Raw genomic sequence first — 23,007 nt, forward strand, 5'->3', positions numbered from 1 at the left:
ACCAGCCATTACTGAAGCACTCTAAGAGATTTATTGTAAATAAAGGACACTTTATTTAAATGAAACAGCGTCGAGATCATCCTTTCACATTTCAAGGACCAGTTTCAAGTAATTCAATTGGTGTCGCGCTTTCGAAATGCCGACGGTTAATGTTATTCCGATGCTAATTCCTCAATACGTTTCCTTGAAAATTCCACGCGAGAAATTACATTAATATTTTTGCCTGTGTCGTAACTATGGTTGGGGACAGGGACTGAAGCCTCAGACAAATTTTATAGTGTATTAATGTTTTCCCTGTTGTGATGATTTTCCGCGGAATTACGAGTGAAACCCAAATTTTAAGTGCCAAAATGATGTAAAATATATTTCCAGGCATGCCATTTTTCAAACATTTTCCCGGGGGCGACTCCCTTCCACCCCGTTGCCTAGGAGGGGGGAGGGTTCGCCCCACAGAACCACCCATTCCCCCTCAAGCATATTTCTAGTTACGCCACTGATTTTTACGATGAGAAACCAATGGATTCAAGGAAGGTATTTGATGGCATTCTCATTCCTCATTATATTTCTTTTTATATGAATTCTATCTTAGAGTTTCAGTCTTCTGCTAGAATGTTCCATTAGACTATAACTTGCCTTAAGCGTAAATTCTACGATTCCAAAGTTACTTATAATCTTTTTCAAGCACCAAAAATTTTGATAAATTCTTCACGTGCCAGTCGTATAGTTTTGAGTGGATAAATATGGAAATCTTGTCAAGATAGAGGGGTGTTCATGAAATGTAATTTTAGTCGTACTTGAGTAACGCTGAAATTAATGAGGCACTGACGCTGATTTTTGGATTAATATTGAGGCCTCCAGGTGGTTACAAATTTATTGCTATGTAAAATTCTCTACTAATAGCATGAATGAGCATAAAGGCCTATACATTCGTTTTATTTCTTTTACGTACTATATGCCAAGGGAACTGCATAGAAATGGCCCAATTCAATCCCACAGAAGCCTGATTTCTGTTGCCACTTCGGTCAAATACAAATCGGTTTTGAAATTCGGCGCGGTGATGAGTTCAATGCGATGAATGAAGAATTATTAATGTAGATAAAACGTGATTTCGTAAGACAAATAATTTTCATAAGAAATACCGGTATTACTTTACAAGAGGTACAATCCGGATTTCGCCTTCAAACCTTCACTTTCCTATTCTACCTCCCACCCTACCAACTGGACCAGCTCGAGGGATATTTTTTTCTAGTTGACCAGCCCGTACATGTGCCCGGAAAATACAATAGGAAAGTGAAGGTTTGATGGCAAAATCCGAATTGTACCTCTTGTAAAATTTTACCGAAATACCTATAATTGCACTTATCCTCCATATTCTATTATTCACTGTCTTTGATGCACCAGCTCACGGATAACATTGATCATTAAAAAGGATATTAACAGAAAAAAGAACGTAATCAAAAATAAAACGTTATCACCATCACAAGCAATGGAAATGAAATCATTTTTACCCACCGATCTTTTACGGAAGGTTTGCTTAAAAATCTTTCAACTGCGATCGTGTATCGGAAAATCGACAGGAACTACTGTCAACAAAACGAATCATTTTAAAAAAATGGTATTATGTGAACTTGTTAACTATGAAAAGTAATAACAACCACACTTACGATTTCGATAACACGGAAATTATATGTACCTACAGAATTGATTTTTTTAAATATTTTTTATTAAATTATTAATATATTATTATTTAATTTCCTGCCTTATATTTCTCCTCTTTTCGTTTGAATCCGCTTTGATAGAACAATTTTTTTCATATCAAAAGATGCCATTAAGAAATTGACTTCAAAATTACATTGTAAATTTCCTACCTTATCTTTATTACGTTTTTATTTTAATTTCTTCATCTTCTTTGGGTTTTACTCGTAATTCCGCGGGAAATCATCACAACCGGGAAAACATTAATACACAATAAATTTTGCTCCTTTTGTTTGCACAAACAAATATGTTGCTATGATTACTTGTATGTATCTTCCTTCCAATGATCGCCGCTCCACCATTGGATTTTGGTGGCCTTTTTTGAAATTATAACCATGCTCAATTTTAAATTAAAAGACTGATTAATAATGGGAAAATTAGTGTTTGCACAATTTTTCCTGAGATTTCAGACAATTTAAGAGGGGATCTTCATAAGACTCTTTGTCGCATCTCGTTTCGTTCTCCCCAAACGTATGAGTGAGTGAATGGTTAGAAGTGGGCATTATAGTATATAAAAGATTACTGAAGTCGTCACTTGTGTCGCTGACTGACAAAACGATCCGAATTCCTTGTGTAAATAATCATTTATTGTTGTTTTTAACGGAATATTTTTATAAATATAATATTAAAGTAATGACTTTTTTGAAATAAAAGGTAGTTGTATTTTTCCACAGTTATGGAAATTACAGCAACTTTATACTTCAATTTGTCGAACTTTCACTATATGAAGCCTGAATCGCTTAAATTTATCGTGACTTTTTGATGCTATTCCTCGGATTGTAAACAACTTTAATGGATAGTAAAGGGATCGCTCTCCACACATCATAGATTTGTGGAAATTTTTGAAAAGTGATTAAAATGTGTCCACAGGGAAACAAAAATTGAGTTTCATCTGGACGGACTGGTGCCTACTTTATGAAATCTCTTCGCCTCAAACGAGTGAAAACGGTGACCAAATGGCTGATATTTAAATCGTAAAGCAAGGTCTTGCAGACGTGAACTTAATAAAATACAAAAAAGGCGCGCAGGTCTTCAAAAGCTGCTACGGGTAGAGAAAAATCATGACACAGATGTTAACTGATTATGCTGGGAGCTATTAGAGACTCAGAGGCTGCGCGCTAGGCTTAAATTGCTTGAAAAATTGACATAAGGTATCTTTAAGAAAGACACGGTGAACATCATATTAGAGCCCCGCTGTATTCGCAGGTCCGATGGAGAGGAATAATTAAGAAAGATACTTTGCCGAACGGATAGGTTTAGGAATTTGCTTCCCCCGAACAATTAAGGACTTTAATAAATGCTAGGCGCAATTTCGCTGAAACATTTCCTTTTTATTTTTAAACCGCTGGCGTCCAAATCCCCCCCGCCATGCGCCGATTGAGGCGGCTAGCGGGCTAGTATGCAGGTCTTATTTGATGCTGGTCTTATCGAGGGTCGGGGTAGTATGTAGGTCGTATTTGATGTAGGCTTCAACGTTCCATGGGAAAAAACTCGCGTGATATGCATGTATTGCTATGTATTGCTACGTAGGGCAGTATACACTCATATACAAAGTGCACTCTCTCAAAGGTCAGTGAATGTTTTTTTGTTTTGGGTCGACGCTTCCCCTTTCCCGTGAGAATAATCATTTTTCGCCAAACTGACAGTCATGTGCGGTCGTCCGTCGCCGCATCCGTGATCTGAATCACGGATGCCAGAGCATCACCCCTTCCGTTCGTCCTTCTCGGGAGCAGAGTGATTCAGTTGACTAGATGGCAATAAAGTGATATTCTTATGGGTTTCGAGCCTTATTCTAGGAAATAATCCAATAACAATGTAACTACAGAGTGTTAGTGACGGAAAAATCTATATCAATTACTATCGAAAAAAAATCGATTTCGATTAAAATAAATAAATCGATGCTGAAAATGAAAAAAAATCGATTTTGATAATAAACCAATTAAGATTAAAGCGTAAAAATTGATTTGCATTAATATCGAAAAAAAATCGATTTAAATTAAAATAAAGAAATCGATTTCTATCAAAATGGAAAAAAATCAATTTCAAATAAATTATTAAAAAATCGATTTCGATTAAAATAAAAAACAATTTCAATTAATGCGAAAAAAAACCTAAGTTGATTAAAATCTAAAATCTACTTTTAATAGTGTAAGAGCGAGGAAATTTTATCGAGTATGATCTTCGAGTTTCGATCAAAACTCAATTTTTCACATCGATCTGGAACATTTCGTTTGTCCTAAGCAGCGTCACTGCCGGCCTATGATAGCGTCTTCTGAGAAAGAAAGATTTGAAGAAATTGAAAGACTGTCCGAGGCTGGAGTAATTGGAAAGGTAATCCCTCGATCATCAAGAAAGCATCACAATCAGTTGATATTTCTACAGTAATTTAATAGAGCCGAATTATTCCAAGCGGCTATCCCAAAACTTAAATGTGCGGGCATTTCTAAATTTTTCTCTGCTAGTAATTGAATAATGTGTTCTGAGTACATTTTCTGGGATTATTTTTTTGCAACTCAAATGTATATTTTGAGTTTTTTCGAATGAATAATAAACATGTTTTTGCATGAACTCTATTTTTTTGCTGAAAAAAGCGGCCGACTTTTTCGATTATTCGATATTTTGGTTCAAATTTCGATTTTTGTTGAAAAATCGAGCTTTTCATTCCGATTATAATTAGATTGATCGAAAAATCAATTCTGACCGTCATTTTTTCATCACTATATAGGGGAGAGCCCAAACTACCCCGAGAAAGCTAGATTTTTTTGTCACTTTGGGTGCATTTTAATCGGTGTCCAAGTCCATGGAGCGGAGATGACTGCCAATCATAAAACACATCACTTAGAAAAATTGACCATTTTTATCATGATAATTACATACCGTAGCTACTTTCTGAAAGCTGTATACATATATTGAACATAATTTTCTATATAACTCAGCATCTTCAAATTCTTAATTCAACATCTGGTGTCCGAATTTCTTACGAGCAAAAAAAAACCGTTTGGTCGGAGAATGAATCCTTCATCCAAATATGAATTTGGAATTTTTCCGTTTATCGTACTACGTTTCACCCCATACACCACTACCTATCGACTCTTAGAAACGAAAAATTATACGTTGTACATATGGTGACTTGATAAGAGGATATATTTATTGTATCTCTTGTAATATTAGATACATTTAGTTAACAATTTAGTGCCAAAAAACTCTTAGGTACAACTAAGTTCTTTATGTCGTGAAAAAATCAAGTACCATCCGAAAAGACACCATTTTGTTACTGGGTGTCCCAAATTTAACCTTTAACTACTGCTATAATGCAAGTGGAGTCCAGTTATGCATGCTTAATGTTCATTTGGTAATATTAATACATCGATAAGAAGATGTGATAGTGCACTTCATGGAGCACTTGACCATCTATGTGCGCGATGCTGAATTGTCATCATGATGGAGAGCTGTGATCCCCTTCACTTTCGTTTTCTCATGGATAGATCTATTGATTTTGCCTGAAATTTCGCAATTGTCTTGGACGGTGGCTGCAGGCTTAATGGGGATTCTTGCAAAATCACGTTTTGGCGAGGCGATAGCCAGCTGGAGCGCGGAGGTAATTCGCTCGGGCGAAATAAGATCGCCTTCTACCTCACGGAAATCGGTTGACCTCCGTCCCATCCTTTCACTTCCATCGGCCACTTGCCGGACGGACCGCCGCGAAGTCTTAATGATTCCTCGGTGTTCCTGCCCGAAGAACACATCCCAGCGAGACAAGGTCGGGAAAACCAAACGAAGGTAGCTCCTGGTGGATCTATCATCATAATTATCTAAAGTAGTATTCTATTAACGTAATCTACCGATTAAAGTACCTAGGTTTTTATGGAGTATTAAGAATTATTCTATCAGTATCCCTCCCCTTCTTGGACTTTCCTTTTCAGTCCATAGTAAGGCCTTCTTCTTTTAAGCCTCTTTAAAAATCCTGTCCCCTTTCTTCTTCTTCCTCGTTTACCTAACATTCTTCCCTGTATAGCTACTTGCAATCTGGTGAAACTGGTGCAAATGGAAACTGCAATTGGAATAATGCTGTGAAATGAATTTCGATAATAGGCATAGTTGTTGTAGCAGTATGGGTTGGATTGTTTTATTTTTTTGTATTTTTGATTTTTAAATCCTATAAATCATTAATGTTGCGCCCAACGCTTCCTTTCGCGTGTGTTTTTAAAAAATTATTCTACCGAATAATGTTGGTATCCATGGAGTACTTGAGAAGCATTCTGGGAGCCTCCTATTCCTTAATGTACTATTCGTACTCCCTCGTATTTCCCTCCTTAGTTCACAATAAGCCCTACTTCCTTTCATTTCGTCTAAAAATTCGATTCTTTTTTTTACCGTTTTCCTCGTTTACCGAGCATTCTTCCCTTTATAGCTGTTTTCAACATCCCCTCCCCGATAATTACTTGCTCCATCCAAACTTTCTGTCTCCTCCGTATCTTATTTAGAAGGTGCCTCTCCTCATCCACCATGTGAGGCACTTTGTCATTCCTCGTCTCCGTCCATTTCACTTTCTCCATTCTTCTCCACCCCCATATCTAGAAAGCCTGCCTCATTTTTCTCTCGTCCTGCTTCCTAAGTGTTTATATGTTTCCGAACCGTAAAGCGCTGCACTCCAGATCAGACTAGCCTATTCTTTAAACTCTAACATAGGTAATGATCCTCATATCGCTCTTTCCTATTCATAAGCATGGTTGGGACCTTCTTCCATATTAATTTCTGGCTATTCTGCTGGTTAGTCATGTTGGTTGGTCATGTGCCCAAAAGGTTCTAAATAAGTACAAGGTATCTGCAATTCTTTTAATTGAGTATCTATCGCCAGGATAAACTAAAGGACCTTTTTCTCCCTAGTTCTAAACTAAAGGATCTAGACTCGAGTGACTGGAGCGACTCATACAGACTAAAGGATCTTTTTCTTCCTAGTTGTAAACACACTAATGTTGTTACAAGACATGACCCCTGTTTTTGTATGTCCCACTTTTCCACACAGCTAGAGTCCAGAGATCATATACTGTTGTTACCTCAAAGCTGTGGAACGATTTTCCAAAACATGTAAAAGACAGTGCATCAGAGAAAATATTAAAGAAAAGGATTGTCACCCTCTTACTTTCTGGCGACCCATTATTACTGAACATGTAATTCATTTATCTGGTCATTGATGCGATTAATGTCCATTATTGTGTGAGAAGCAGTAATTTAGTTCTTTTTTCATTTGTTCAGCTTAATTTCCTTTTTAAAAGTTGTATTATTTGTTAATTGGCATGTTTAATGTTCGTTTTTCTGTTAGCAAAAAGAAATTCAGTTCATTTCCAGATCATATTTAAACGATAACATTGTATATGTCTATTATTAGCAATGCGTATGACCACTTCCCTTATTTGTTTTCTGATTGGTTTACTACCATATTAATTGTTTTGCGCACCACTGTATATAGTTTCTATGTTTCAAAGGATACACTCCCAGGACCATAAATGAGTTTATTATTATTATTACCGCCGTGCCTTGAACCTCTTGCTTTCAAAATACTTGAGTAAGGAGTGACAGTGTTCCATGAAAGTTCACGTACGATGCATTTCCGTTGATGCGGATTCCAAAAACCAACGCGTGCTCAGAATGTGCTCATGAGTCGCCGCCAGAGGTTTCCGCAGAATGTTCATTCTACCACGCTCAACCTGGGCGTGTAGTCTCTTATCCTGACACGAGTCCTTGAGAACTATCCGAGTCAAAAGATCTCATGCATCCAAATTCTAATCCGTCCTTCTTTTTACGATGTCACTTCTCCTTAAATTTCAGTGACCCTATTTTTGACGAACTTTTAACCCATTATAACCCAGTGTTGCTTCTAAGCAGCATCAAAAATTTATAAATTTCCCCTGTCTCTATTTAGGAAATATCTAAACTACGGATTACTTTGGGTTGTAAATTGTAATGACAAAATATTTAGTTTTCACAATAATAATAGTTGAGTGCAAAATTTTCAAGTTTTCAAAATGAAAAATCTTGAAATTCGATTTCTCTCAGAAGCAGCTCTCGGTTAGGAAGTGTTAAAAGTAAAGTAAATATTGGTATCCACGATCTTATCGTTATTGGAATTGATTTCTATGAGCAAATTTACTTTTCGAAAGACAGCTATCTTAATGAAGTGAACAAAACACATTATTTCCATTAATATAACAAAATATATTGTAATATTTTAAATAGGCTAAACAGAGAGAAGCCGATTCAGTTATTTTTTTACCATATTGAAGGGGTTGAACAGAGTATTGTGCTATAATATGAAAGTGTTACAGATGTAGTTATCTCATTTCAACACGTTATAAAATGATATTTTGATCAGATTCAACGTCAAAATTTCAATCTCGATATACCATTTCACGGTATTTATGTGATTGTGATATAACCTACTTCAAAATATAAACCAGATCGCTCTAAAATTATCATATGGAGAAATAATATACTAAAAGTATTCATTCAGTCATCACAAAATGTGTGAGTACCTCTGTGTTTAATAATGAGTGATTGCCTACGTAAGTAATAATGTTATTCTATTGAAACCTCCTACCACTGTGGTTTCGTCCACTGAAAAAAAATCCTCCATAGGATCCACTCTTTGACACTTGACTCAATGAATTTATGCGATTTTTTCACGCACATTTTGCATAATAGGGTAGTTTCCTTCATCAGAGAAAACGAAAGGCATTGATTGCGATTCGTTACCCCACATTAGTGCATTCATAATATACAAATTATTTGGTTTTAGAAATCCCAGTTTAGACGAATTTTAATGGTTAATTTTAACCTCATTTGAAAAAGGCCACATTGGTGGCCATACGATGCCACTCCACGTAACGTCACAGGGGCCCAGATGCTATACCAGTAGTCAGGAGTTTTACATCGTCGGAGATTACCAATGCATGCATGAGGCACAGAGCTCAGGGAAACAATTATTAATAATCACCTTTTAAAATTGCCTATGGTCGGAAAGTTTCCTTCGTTTGATAGGGTATTAATAATCCTTATTTAAGCCAAGCGCTACCTGCTAGCATGGTACTTTACGCTACCGCCATGCTCGGCATCAAGCAGCCTGCATCGTATCGGCGTTCATAGCACCTCGCACCCAGGTGGCTTCACACATCAGCCGCCAGAAGTCACACGGACATTTCCCAGCATTCATACTTAGCCGTCGCGTTTTCACGCGCTTGAAAATTCTCACTTTTCATTAAATCACGAAAAATACATATTGCCATTTAAAAATCTAAAAGCGTAAAATACGTACGAGTACTGGAGTAAGCGTAAGTACTCCAGGAGTATTAATCTTTCGATTTAGGCAATAAAAAATAGTAAAACACCCTATTTACAGTGATGAGGCATTGTGTAGCACATTAAAAAACAATATTTTGCTTGACAAATGATCCAAACCCAAATTCAGATGATTGAAAACGGAGGCTTATGATCATTTCCATTCGCATGATGCATCAAAAATCACGGATGGCAATCGAAACTAATCGAAAATCAAAACCAGTAAAATTTCAATAGTTTCGGGAACGAAGTATAGAAACGAAATGAAATGTATTTTAACCCGGGAACTAAACTCAGGGTCTAAACGAAATCGGAGTCAAAACTATCTCGGGTTGAAACTACACTAAAACTCTGGGATGACACGAAACACAGATAATTTTTCGCACCGGAGGGACCACGTGCTTCACCTTTGCACAGTTTAGTTTCGACCCACACCCCGAGTACGAAGTATGGTGGAATGAATGAAGTAGACGTTCGGCCTACCGCCATTAGATCCAAGGGGCACTCATATTTTTACCACTAACAGGAGAACGGTGAACGCAAACTGGCCATTCGATTTTTAAGATCAATGTTTTAACCTCTCTACACGCGTGTCAAACGTAATGGGTCGAAACTATTCCCTCTTATCCCCTTCCACTCTACTTCTGGGATCGAAAATTAACTAACAATGGAACCACAATCAGTTCCGAGATGTGTTAGCCATTCCGAATGCCATAAAAAGTACGGCATTGAAAAAGGTGGAGCAAGGTACGTGGTCTCCCCGTGTAAGAGCGGTGGAGTTTTGATTAATTTAGATTCGTTCCTGGGAATAAAGATTCGTCCCAGGTCGAAATAAAACTCCTTGGTGATTTTAATTTTTTGCGGGAAAAAACTAAACCTAGGCCTCGTATTTTCGTTTCCCTCCGGATTGAAACGAAGTATTTATGTTGCGTTTCACTAGCAATATCTGTCAAAATAAATTCCACTTGACCGGTTTATTTTTAAATATATGCAAGGGAATAACTGCAATACCTACCCATGAACAGCCAGTTTTAAATTTTTTCTACTGTCCCCGGCGATTAATTGCGTTTTTCGGTTTCCATGTATATATATTTTACAGTACAGTATAAGATACAGAAAGTGGCAACACCGTTTTTTTTGTTCCATTAAAAAAATGTCATTTATATACTGAAATGACGACGGAAGTTTCTTAAAACTTATTCTTATGAGTAAAAACAATCGAAAAAAAAACATTGGAAGGCAAGACTGCAATTTTATAGAATTTTTAGGAATAAAATAGCGGTAAATTCTCCCCTGCCAATCATAATAGTAAAATCTAGATAAAGGTTCAATTGTAGGCGGGCGCTAAATTTAAATTTCATTCTATTATTCTGGTACCTTCGACTTTTATAGTATCGGTATAAAGTTCCTATGAGGTAACTGGGGACGATGTCATCTCTACATGCTCGTGTGGTTCGCTATATAATTCGGCAGCTGCAGGCTCAAATAGCACGCCTAAATGCCTTATATGGACTTGAGAGCAATTAATTGAGATTGAAGTAAAAGGAGGTCGTCCCTTATTTTTACCCAAATTGCTGGAAAATAACTCTCAAAATGCCAGCACGAACGAGATATTGAAGGGATCGAATTAAGCAGCCATTTTTCAGCGTACCTATTATTCTTTCGCCAATTTTTTTAAAATTGCAGACCTTGGCCTTACTAGCCCAAGAAGTATTGGATTACCCAATGATCAGGAATCGTGGGTAGGGAGCCATTATAACCTTAGATCCATGAGCCAGTATATCACAATGCCCAGTGAAGGCGGGTCATATCATTTTTGTTCTATTTCATACAAAAACCTTCTTTAAAATAACATTTATCTGATGCTTTCCAAATCCTACATGAAAATTCGAATCTAAATTTGTGAAAAAATTGGTACCTTCGAATAGACATCATATTCCAGAGTTGTAATGGAGATAATAATTTTCATAAAGTGGAGAAATTGAATAATATTTCAAAAAAAGTTATCCTTAGCATATTCACTTAAGACGATAGTTATTTTTTGAGAATATATTTGTGTATATTAATAATATTTGCGGTTTGCATTATTTAGGAAAATATTCTAAAGCTGACTGTATATCTGTCATTGACTTTGGTCATAAGTCTACGAAAATAGCTATTAAATAGACATAACGTATTTGTAATGGAATTAAAATATTGTAAAATGCAAATATAAAATTAAGTCTCGTGTTAGACTTTACAGTACTCAACGTGCCAATATTTGATATTATCAATTAAAAGAGCACAATTTGCCTTCCGTGGCGGGATTTTATTATTAACCTTGAACGAATTATACTTATCTCAGATGAAAGATAATCTAGATATAAACATACAGCAATGGGAAGAAGGTTGGGAGTAGGTACTATCTTCTCAAACTCTCTTCAGCTTGTTGATATGTTATATCTGGAGATTCCAACTGAAATTCGAGGAAATCGTCGAAATGCATTGGCAGACTTTAATTTCATCTTATAGAAATTATAACAGCTAATTATGATTCACAAATTAATTAAAATTATGGACCAAAACAATTAGGATAATTGGTAAATTCATAACGTTGGTCGGTATTAGAAAATACTCTTCTGATTTCACAATTTTGCTGTTTTTCATGGCACTTACTATTTTATACTATTTTCAGTATTCAGAGCTATCTTGTAGCCAAGTCACATACATAGCTCCTCAATATATTTCCATTCCTCGCGCGTCCTAGTGGGGAAAGCCGAAGGCGAGACCCAAAACTCTGTCACAACTCTTCCGCTCTGGAAATTAGTTCCTGAAGAGACGAAAAAACATCCTCCGCGATTTGTATGCGACGCCCGATTACTCGCTCACCCTTCTTTTGTTTCCCGAGGTGCGTTCCCCGAACATCGCGCTACCGCCGCCTACTCCTCTTTCCCGGTAGAGTGAGCCTCTTTCGTCAAAAAGGCCCGACATTCCGCCGGCGTCGTCCCATCTTCACGCGATTGCCCATTCCTCGTGCGGCGTTCCCTTGAAATAACTCACTTCCTCCCCTTCCCCCCTGATCTCTCCTTCCGCGGAGGAGATTGCGTGAATGACAAACTGCGCGCGCCAATGGTGATTCACTCGTGAGTAATCTCGAAATGTTCGAGACTATGATAGAGTCATTCAAAATATGATACGCCATGTTGATGAGTTTGCCGAGTTCAAGCGGATTAACTTTTCAAGAATTTTAATACGCATTCGGGAATGAACATTCTTGTACACTCTTTTGCCCATGCATACGTCCCGCCATTTATTTATTCACCTAATAGATAACAAACTGAGTGCAAAACTCCACTTGGAGTGAAACTGTGAAATAAACAGGGGTTAAATTAAAATATGCAACTTCTAGATTACAGTCAAAATATTGCCAGTGGAAATGATTTGGTTGCCTTATTTTATTTGTAATGCCGATTTAAATAATTTTATTAATCAATAATTCTGATACATCTTCCACTGCATGAGCTCAATTGAACAACGAACTGCTAACGCTCTAGATATTGACTCAAGTGCGGAATCGCATTTGTCGAGAAACATATGTTAGCGTGAGAGTGCTTGTTGAATTATTGTACTTTTGATATGCAGTATTGTTCACTTATATGAATTAATCGTGTAAGCCTCTCAAGGATTTTGATGAACCATCAAAATAAAATTTATGACTTTGCTCGTGACTTTCACTGTATGAATGATCCAAAATTACTGAGGAACGGTTGAGTACCTACTTTATGACAAACTAATTACGATAAGAAGCTGCTAACAGATAAATACTTTTCAATTCACTGGGCTTCTACGATGAATACGCAAAAATTCTCGAAAGTTGTTAGATAAATAATAAAAATAATAATGATTTAATTACTTTTTTTGGTTGTATTTTATTTGTGCTTTTGCTTATAACTTAATCCTACATCTTGATATCGTAGCCACTCTCTTCCTTTCTCCCGAACACAAGATTACTTGAATGACAAACCGCGAACGCTAAGGGAGGCTCTTACGTGCGTATTGCGCTCGTGGAGATACGCGATAGTATGAAATTGGCAATGGCAATGAGTTTTTCAATATATGATACGCTTTGTTGATGAGTTTTCTGTACCTTGGCGGATGCACAAGCAAAGAATTTTAATAAAGGTTTGGGAATAATTACGGATGTGTGAGCGAGCATTTGATTATATAGGTAAATTTTCTACCGTCTGTATCGGAATGCCTTGAGTCTCAATTTGATACGGCATAGAGTGCAAATGTAAGTTGCATAATCGGTTAAACTCCTAGTTTCAAGGGTTTGTCATTAAATATACGCTAAAATGATCGATTACTGTCAGAATAATGATAATGGTAACTATTTAATTGTTTCACTTTTATTTGTTGTATTTTTTGCATTTTGGTAGGCTAGTAGTTCTTTGAAGGAGACGACCGACAGCTTACTCAGTAGTCGGTAATTTGCGCCCTGAGGGAAAAGCATGAGAGTAAGGGAGAAAGAAACTCTGCGTCAACGTTAGCCTAATAGGCCTAAATTAGCCTGAAGGCGTCTAGGGGACCACGGTGTAGCGTCCTATCTGACGGACGGAGTGCTGTACTTGAAGTGTCCTCATCAGGGTACTTCAGTAGGAATCGCGGAAAGGCTAAGTATGAATGCTGGGAAAAGCCCGTGTGACGTCTGGCTTTTGCTGTGTGGGGCTACCTGGGTGAGAGGCTATGAACGCCGCCACGATGCAGGCTGCTTGCTGCCGAGCATGGCGGTAGCGTAGAGTACCCTGCTAGCAGGTAGCACTTGGCTTAAATAAGGATTATTAATACCCTATCAAATGAAGGAAACTTTCCGACCATAGGCAATTTTAATAGGTGAATAATATTCCGCGTAGTGTTTACGGAAAAGCCCTGGATCCTACGGGATTTGAACCCAAATGGAAAAGGTTAGAAGCCTGCAATCTTGCAACCACGCCAATCCGATCACAAATTTTGCATTTTCTATTTAAAAATGCTGCTACTCAACAATAAACACACATTCCCAAGATTCCTAAGTGAAAGACAAACCGCCATTGTGACACCAATACTGACTCACGTGTGCAATATCGTGTTCATGGTGAAATGTGACCGAGTACGGTAAATTTATGCAAAAAATATTGTTATACAACAAGGTTGTAGTTTCCCACACGAAGTGGGAAACCAAAAGCTTCTTGTATAACACGAATTTTTGTTTTATAACAAAATATTATATGTAGCATGTTACACGGATATGTAACCTTTTCGCATAACATGTTACACGTAACTTGTTTTATGTAACATGTAACACTGTGTAAACGCACCTTTACTCCGCCAAAGCTAAAAAGATGACTTCTGAATGGTTTCCTTGCGAGCAATCTATTGGTAGCCGCAAAAGATTTGAGCCAATCACTAAAGATGCCTCAGGGTTTCTCGGCAGTGGAAATCGACTGGTATTGAAGCGAGTGAGAAGAAAAGCCAAGAAAATATTATCTACGCTCCACGCTATTCTCATGATTGCTAGTGATTGGAACTTGTTATACTCTTCTCAAAGTCACGATTTACTGGATTTTCCTTCTGGGCGTTGATCGGACCTTTTTATAAAATGGATTAAACGCTTAACCTCATTAAATTGAACCGCTCCCTCGAGGGTCCACGGAAAAGATTGGCAACGTTCGATCAGAATAAGATAATTAGGTTTTGGTAAAACGAAAGCTTGGAAACAAGGTTTTGCAGTGGTCTCTTGAGGTTCGCAACAGATTCCAGCGTTATTAGTATACATGCGTGACTGAGAGTTTGTTCATCGCTTAGGAAATGCTTAGGGTGATTGAGTGCCCAACTATGGAAAATGGCAAAAGGTCAACAAAATTGAAAATGAGACATCGGATTATTGGTGTTTCCTTGAAGAGCTAAATCTGAATTGTGTCGGGAAAACTAAGTGCCGATTTATTAGGATGATCATTCGTCGTTCTTTGATTTTTATTGGCTAGTTTGATTGACGAGGTTGTATAGAATCTTATTTGCGATCTCGGATACTTTTTGTTTAACTTCATAATTACATTGGTAAAGTTAAATGATTGTTAAATCAATTGCGTCAGTATATCTTCATAAGTGGAAATATTTAATTACGTTCCACTGATTGTAACTTCGAAATGTGGAAGTTTATTGTGCAGGAATATAACTGAAAAAACAATTTAGAATTTCTCCACGGTTTTTCTATTTTTGCATTTACTTCATTGCATCACCATATAGCTCCTTGTTTACGACACCGTAATTTGTATCGTTGCACATATTTAAAATGGTGTGAGCAATCAAATTGAGTTTACTATGCAATAAAATCTTCAATAACATTTTTATCAATATAAAACCGATAAGTAAAATGAATTACTTTATAGATATTCTGGTGATAATACCGGGAATCGTAACTATTTTGGTAAAGAATAAAATAGCGAAATAGTTTGGCAATTTAAAATTTTGATTCCTTTTACTGTCAAAATCCTATGTATATGTGACGCTACATCCGATTATTTGACTCTAAACTCGTCAAGTACAGTGTAGAATGGTCTTCAGCGTGAGTGAAGTCATTATTACTGTGTAAACTACATTAATTAAACAACAATGTTTTGTGGTAACCGTAATTGTTTGATGACGGAGCCGAACACATATCTTCTTAATGGCACTTATTAAACTTACAAATCGACAAATTGGAAGCATTATTAAACATTTTCAATTAGCCTTTATTTATCCTAAAATATTTTTATAGGATAAACTAGTCCTGATGAAGGTATTTTGTACAGCGTTTTTTGCGTGGTTTACTAATCTTTTTTTTCATAATATTTTGAGAATTTGTTACTTGATGTGCAAGTGAATGAAAATACGCCAACCCAAAACATTCCTAAAAATAAATGTCCGAAACATAAAAATTCATCGATAACATGCCCAGTTTTCGACATAAACAGTTTTCTTCCAACTTCAGCATTTCGCCTGCCACTCTGCGTTTGTTTTCAATTGAAATACACTAGGAAGTTGGCGATGAGCGATTCCTCTCTCTTAAAGTGGGAGAAGATTTTTGACTGAACCCATCCCGGAAATCCGCTCTCGGAAAAATTATGCCATACTGTGGCAGATTGAGCTTACAAAGCTGTGGTTGGAATATGAATGATGCAGAACGCAGGTGTTGAAAAGGAAGTGCTATTATGTACTACATACATTCGGAAAGGGAGTCGTGTTGCTATGACAATTGTAATTTTATGTTCATGTAACGTCCATGATCCCAAATAGTATATTACAAGTTATAAGGTTTCAATGCTCGCGATATGGTAGCCTTATCGGAAACAAATATAAGAGGAAAATGCCCTCATCTGCGGATATGCCAGATCTGCTATAGTGAGCGCGCTGAATTTCAATAGTAAAATAATTTGCATGAGTAGCGTTTTATCGCGGGAAAACATTAGATACACAATATACTCCTATGGGGAATTATCGAGTGAAAGAACACATGAGACATATTTGTTGTGAATTTGATAAATTTAGCTATGTTTTTAACATTGCATCTATTCAGACCAGATCCTTATAAGTATTAGGAATTATTTAGATCAGTTGGGAGTTGTAAAAACCTGAGGTACCGTGGATAACATTGCCCGAATATGAAAACATCTTTACTTTGCCGTAAGATATAAAACATGTTACGTTATAACATCGAAATCGCAAAATTTTAGTGGTTTATGATCCATTCTTTCAAATAAATTTGATCTTACAAACGTATTTGACCTTACAAAGGTATTTAGTTGGTAGATCGTTGCCTCATAACTATTTAATTCAAACAACTGTGGATTTGGAAAAATATATATTGAAATAAATTTACTCCAATTTATTTTTCTCTGATAAAGTTAAAGTAAGCCACGCGTGCAGCAAATTGGCGATTGCTCTACGGTGGTAACTGTAACGTTGTTGGACTCGATCGGTGGAAGTAAACTTTTATTTCCCATTTAAGTGTTAGCATTTCCTTTCCAGTTTTTTAAATTCTACAAACAGTAATTTTTCCCTTTAAAATGAATGTATTAACACGAGAAGCGCCGGGGCGGTCATTTTGACCGTTTTTGAATATCAAATGGTCTCCCCTTCCTTCACGATTTTTAAAAATTGTTGATATTTGGTGACTTTCAATGAATTTTTCTCTTCCGGCCAAACGGCTAAAAATATTATTATCGGCTTCATGAATAATGAAATAGTTGCTGTTATGACTAAAAGCGCTGGAGAGGTCATTTTGACCAGATATTATTAATGTTCTGCAAATTATTAGTCTTTCAAAATCCTCAAAAAGATTTTTTATAGCATTATGAGTGGCAGTCACGATAACAGATTTAATTCACAGCTGATTTTCCGGATATTTTTATACAATTTATGTTTTTTTTAATGTTATGCAGTTATATCACAGGATATTTGCATAGAATACCTCAGAGTTTACTTACCAAAGTTTGGGATCAAGTTGAAAAACTAAATTGAGTAAAAGTTTTATTTATTATTTGAAAATATTGTAAATTTGAGAAAAAATAATATAGCCGTACTTCAAATACGATATGCGTGAGAAATTATTTACACACACCACCACAGCAAGAGAAAACACCTGCCGGTTGACTACTGCCGGAGCCATGAGGCAGGGGAAAAAGATGACGCTTTTGGTGTTAAAGGCCAATGAATGCGTCAAAATTTTAAAAACATGGACTGAGATTTTTGCAGTTTTTTTCGCTTTATATATTTTTAATTCAAGTTACAACCTGTTGCTCTACGATACTAAGATATGAAGGCAAGCCTGGAAAATTAATCATGAATCCGAGTAACGTATGTATAAGAAAAACTTTCACAAATCCACACATCATTGTATACCAGTTGGGACAAAAGCGCCCAATGCTTCATACTCCAACTCTTGCCGACCTTGATTTTATTGCTTTCAGTTGATACTATTCAAACAACTGAAATATTATGCGGATTTTGTAATTAAAACTAAATTGATGAGTTCATGGCAAAAATAATCTATAGCATGCGACCTTAAAATGGAGTAGTTTATTGAGAGCATTCAGGATAAAAGGCAAATAAAAAGCATGAAACGCAAATGACCATTAGCTACCCTTATTTGTAGAGAAAAACATCATTAAAAGCGTCATTTGAGAACTAATAAGAAGTTAAGAGATGGATCTTACATGAATGGATTCTCAAATGAAGGGTAATAATCGGATGATGCTGTGAAAAAGCGCGTGTAACGCGCGTGATAAAATCATAAATATTTAGTGCCTGCTTCCGTGGTTACGTGCATGAAAATTAATCCGTTGGAGGAGGTCAGAGGTGCATCATTCAATTAATGGACGTGAGGAAGGATGGGTATGTGAGGAAATAAGTTATTCAATGAACCCTTTTTGTAATCGGGATGAGGTTGTACGAGGAAATACCACAACTCTTTAAATAGCAGCCTAAAAATAAAATGCATTTCACTGTAACGATAAAATTTGACTGAAGATAGAACCTCATTTAAATCCTGAGTTGGTGAGACTAGTTTTGTTAGCTTCAAAATCCGGGAATCCGCCTTATTGTAAGATTCATGCACCTTTCTGTGTAATATCTGAGGTTGAAAACGTTGGAATTTATGTAAGATTATTGAGGATTATTGAAATGAGGACGAAGGTTAGTGAAAAATAAATCATTAAGGGTGCTACGCAAGGTTAGAGAAGTAGATAAAAATAATGAATCTGCCAATAACTCAGCATAATGATAATTTAAATTGAGATGTTTGTGAAGTAAACGCTAGAAATATTCCCTTTTCTCTGCATTTCCAGTTGCGTGAATTTTTATGTAGTGTATCATTCATAATTCAGTAGAACTCATCCGTAATGAGTCACAAATGATTTTTAGACAGCGATGGTTCCTAGTTCTGTGGCGAACAAATTTCCGTGCTTTAGCTTGTGCAATTAGTTTTTGTTTATTCGCTACCTTAGCATTGGTGCTGATAAAATGAACATAATTTTCTCTATACGTATATAAAAAAAATGAGAACGAATTAAAAATATTTGCTGAAAAGAATTAAGATAATAATTCAAATACATAAATCCTTGCACATATTTGTTTTATGATATCGCTTATACGTTCTATCAGTTAATGAATTGTACCAAAGTCTTAAAGAGTAAGAAAAGTTATAAGAAAAAGCCCTTTTGCTTGGAAAATGATGCATCATTATTCGATTCCCCTAATTTTAGTGAATTTTGAATCATTTTCCCGCGGAAAAAATAAGGCAAGAGGGGATTGATGATTGATTATCAAGTGGTGGCCTAGAATTTAATAAATGTGATGAATTTACACGATGTAAAACAGTGTTTGCTAAAATAAATTCAAGTCTGAGCATCAAGAAAACATTTCAAGGAGCAAATAATGATATGGAGAAAGATGTCACTCCTTCAAGCGAAAGCTGTTTTTGATAGTATAAAAATAAGAGAGAATTGGGTTTTTCAAGACTTAGAAATTAAAGAAGGTACATATTCATCATTATATTTGAAATTTTAATTTGATAGAAATTGATGTAAATGTCGCTAATGTTTCCGCTTAGCGGTGAAACGTTGTCCTAACATCGAAGTTTAGTAAAGTTACAAATACAGTTACGCATACACATAATTTCCACGAAGTGAAGCCTGATGACGTTAAAGATAAAAGTCGGTACGTTATCTGGACACTCTATTGATGGATAGTTTATGAATTTACTTCAAATCATAAAGTCAAATCTCTCTCTCTCTCTTTCCTGATATTATTTCTCCTGAAATTGTAAAATAGGCATTCAAAATGTGAGGTAATACAAGTAATATCTGCGCTCTTTATTTACTCTCATGGACATGTCTGGTAAATATGTTATGTGAAATAAAATAGCGCCAAAATAACGCTATTTCCATTCATTTTGTTTTCAAGCTGGTCGAATAGTTATTCAAATTCTAATGGCGTGAATGGAAGATACGACTAATGAATTATACGTGAAAGTATTCCCTTGGTTAATAAGCTTCAGCGGGTCTTTTTACGTACCACGTCGACCCATCCTCCACTCAAATGTGTTCATATGATAGTGTTGTATTATATTAACGGAACACGCTGTATAATAGAGCACTATAGCATAATTGAATATTGTATAACGTTGTATCTTATAAATTTAGTGGAAATTGTGCCGTAACTTATTTAGAATATTGGTAATTTCCACATTGTCGTGCGGAAAATCATATAGGATACACAATTAATTGATTTACACATTGATACCCGAAAATATATCGTAAATTTATTTCACTCGAAGGTGCGTGAATGTTTGCAACTGAGAAAAAACAAAGAGGTAAAGCGATTTTATCAGTAATTCCAAAAAAAAGACAGGGAAGATAACGAGCTTCGCACGACTTTCAAACTGGGGCACCGCGTCTGCTAGACACCTGACCCTTTAAGATCCCCACTTTCCAATCAATTCGTAGGAATTCAGACGGGAGTGAAAAAGAAGATGATCCCGTGGCGACTGACCTTTAAGGCGGGCGGCGACATGTCCACCCGGGCTGACCTGTCCCCGCCTCTAAACAATCCGCGAACTCGGACCCGCCGCCGCGCCGATGTTTTTCCCGGTCTCTGACGGTGCGATGGCCTTTACACACCGTAAGCTGCTCGTAGGAAAGAGTAAGAAGACAACGGGCCCTCTCTCTCTCTCCGTGCCTCTCCCAAGACGTTCACGAAAGGACTGCGGCGAAGAGCAGAACGCTATTGGGAGGAAGGGAGAGACGGCGGGGGAAGGGGATATATATCCGTAAGAGGTGGGAGAGATATCTCTTTATGTATTCCTGCTCTCGCTCTGGGTCTGAGCAGCGTCTAGAGTCGTAGCTGTTCCGTTCATTGAGGTATGATAGCAATAGAAGGCGGGTCACGCGAAATAAAACCCCGATGAGAGATCATAGGGCTTTTCAATTCAGGCCACTACTTTTGAAGTTTTGAAGTTTTAAATATCACATAATTACTTATACCACTTCTTTTTTACAGAGCGCGACCCGGGCTTCAATGAATTATCATCATTTTCAGGCACATATCATCGATTAAACAAATATCGATATCGATTTTGCAAATCATAATTTACGCCCGAAGATGATGACAATTCATTGAAACCCGGGTCGCGCTCTGTAAAAAAGATGTGGTAAAATTAATTGTGTGATATTTAGGGAAACTTATAATGGAATACCGAAAAGTTAATCAAGAGTTAGTGAATTTTAACTACTTTTGGGTTTATTATTTAATTATATACGGTAAAACTCGCTTACAACAAATTGTAGGGGAAAACCGTTCTATTTTTTTATAAACGGAATTTATTTATATCCATAATAAATGTTTGTGCCGTATGCATCACAAGATTCCCGGCTAATATTCAGTAAATAATTTTTATTTTATCAACAAATCCGTGAAAATTAACATTAACAATCTTTCCACCCTTTCCATCAAACGGCTGAAAAGGGAGGGATTTTAATATCAAAAATAGAACTATCTGTTGATGGCTACACGGGAAAACAGCTGGTGATAAGGTGAGGAACGGTTATGTAGCAAAAATGGCGATATAAAAGGAAATGATTCCCCCAGAGAGATATATGATTCCCAAATAATAGTTCGTATTAGCCAGGATTACTTATCATCCGAACTCGTTACATGCGGGTAAATTAACATTGGTAATCATAGAAAAGTCCAAGGGATCAGAAAATAACCTCGTTATAGGCGGGATTTCGTTACATGCGTGATCGTTATAAGCGAGTTCTACTGTATTTATTTATTATTTATTCACATATTATGTATTCATCATCCCGAAAACGGCACTATTGCTCCTATCATCGGGGGGCTACAACTAATTACAACTGACGACCAATAACATCCAGGCCATGGCTAGGGGTAACCTACTCAGGCGGGACTCGAACCCGCGACTTTCAATTTGGGAGGGGAGGACTTACCCGCCGCTAACGATGCCGGCAATTAATTAATATTAACAAAATTATCGCATTCAAAAACTGCATTGAAAAATTATTAAATCATAAATAGTACCTACGTAAATGATGCTTCGACATTGAAAAAAATAAAAAATCGCTAATGCTTTTAAATGAAATATTTGTTCGAAATATTATAATAAGGTGAAAAAATGTTTTACCAGAATTCATGTCCAAGTTCTTTATTCACAAAAAACACAATATTACACTGCAATTCAAGCAGAGAGGATAAAAATTTCCATTTATACTGGAGTCCCTTTGGTAGTGTAGGTACGCAAGCATATACGCCTCTTAATGTACTCTCTGCATTGTTTTAGAACTCATTGTTTTATTTACCAACAACGTCAGGGCCAGGAATTGGCACCCTTTCCTCTATCGGAAAGGTGTAGTGGGAGGGCTGTCTGATGTGGATTTTATTTTTTAATCTGGATCACATGCGTAGAGATGTCGAGTATTGCTCTTTTTTGCCCTTACCCTGCGGTTACTATCACTGTTTGACGGCCGGAGAAAGGTAGACGCATTTGGCGGGATATGGAGGTAGACGGAGTTGGGAGAAAGAATGATTATTTTTTGCGGAGGAAGAGAGAGAGGCAATAAGAGAGGGTTTCCTCTCCTGAAATTGCTGCGATACCGTGTTTGGCGCAAAAAAATAAACACTCTCGTGAGAGAAGGCCACTTAATTCCTTGACCAATAGTCCCCCCGGGGTGAGTTTATGCGTTGGTGCGGAAGTGATAGCTCCGGAATATAAGGCTTTTCGTCTCACAAAACGTGCAATAACGTGGCTCACAACACGGTAAAAATAATGATAAAAAAGATTCTTTCCATAAAATCTTCACGGGTTTGGCACCGGGTAAGACTGTTTAACCCTCTGATTGCCAA

The 23,007-nt window shown here is 36.7% G+C and overlaps 1 protein-coding gene across 1 annotated transcript in view; it reads right to left on the minus strand.

Moving 5' to 3' along the window:
* Nucleotides 1-20,850, minus strand: part of LOC124160327 (cuticle protein 6-like) — a 49,937-nt gene extending 29,087 nt beyond the window's left edge. Inside the window, exon 1 of the mRNA XM_046536157.1 lies at nt 20,638-20,850. Within this exon, the coding sequence (XP_046392113.1) occupies nt 20,638-20,658 (21 nt within the window). The 5' untranslated portion in view covers nt 20,659-20,850. The remainder of the gene's footprint in view (nt 1-20,637) is intronic.
* Between the last annotated feature and the right edge of the window lie 2,157 nt (nt 20,851-23,007).

This window comes from Ischnura elegans, chromosome 6 (genome assembly GCF_921293095.1).
Source record: "Ischnura elegans chromosome 6, ioIscEleg1.1, whole genome shotgun sequence".
NCBI lineage: Eukaryota > Metazoa > Arthropoda > Insecta > Odonata > Coenagrionidae > Ischnura > Ischnura elegans.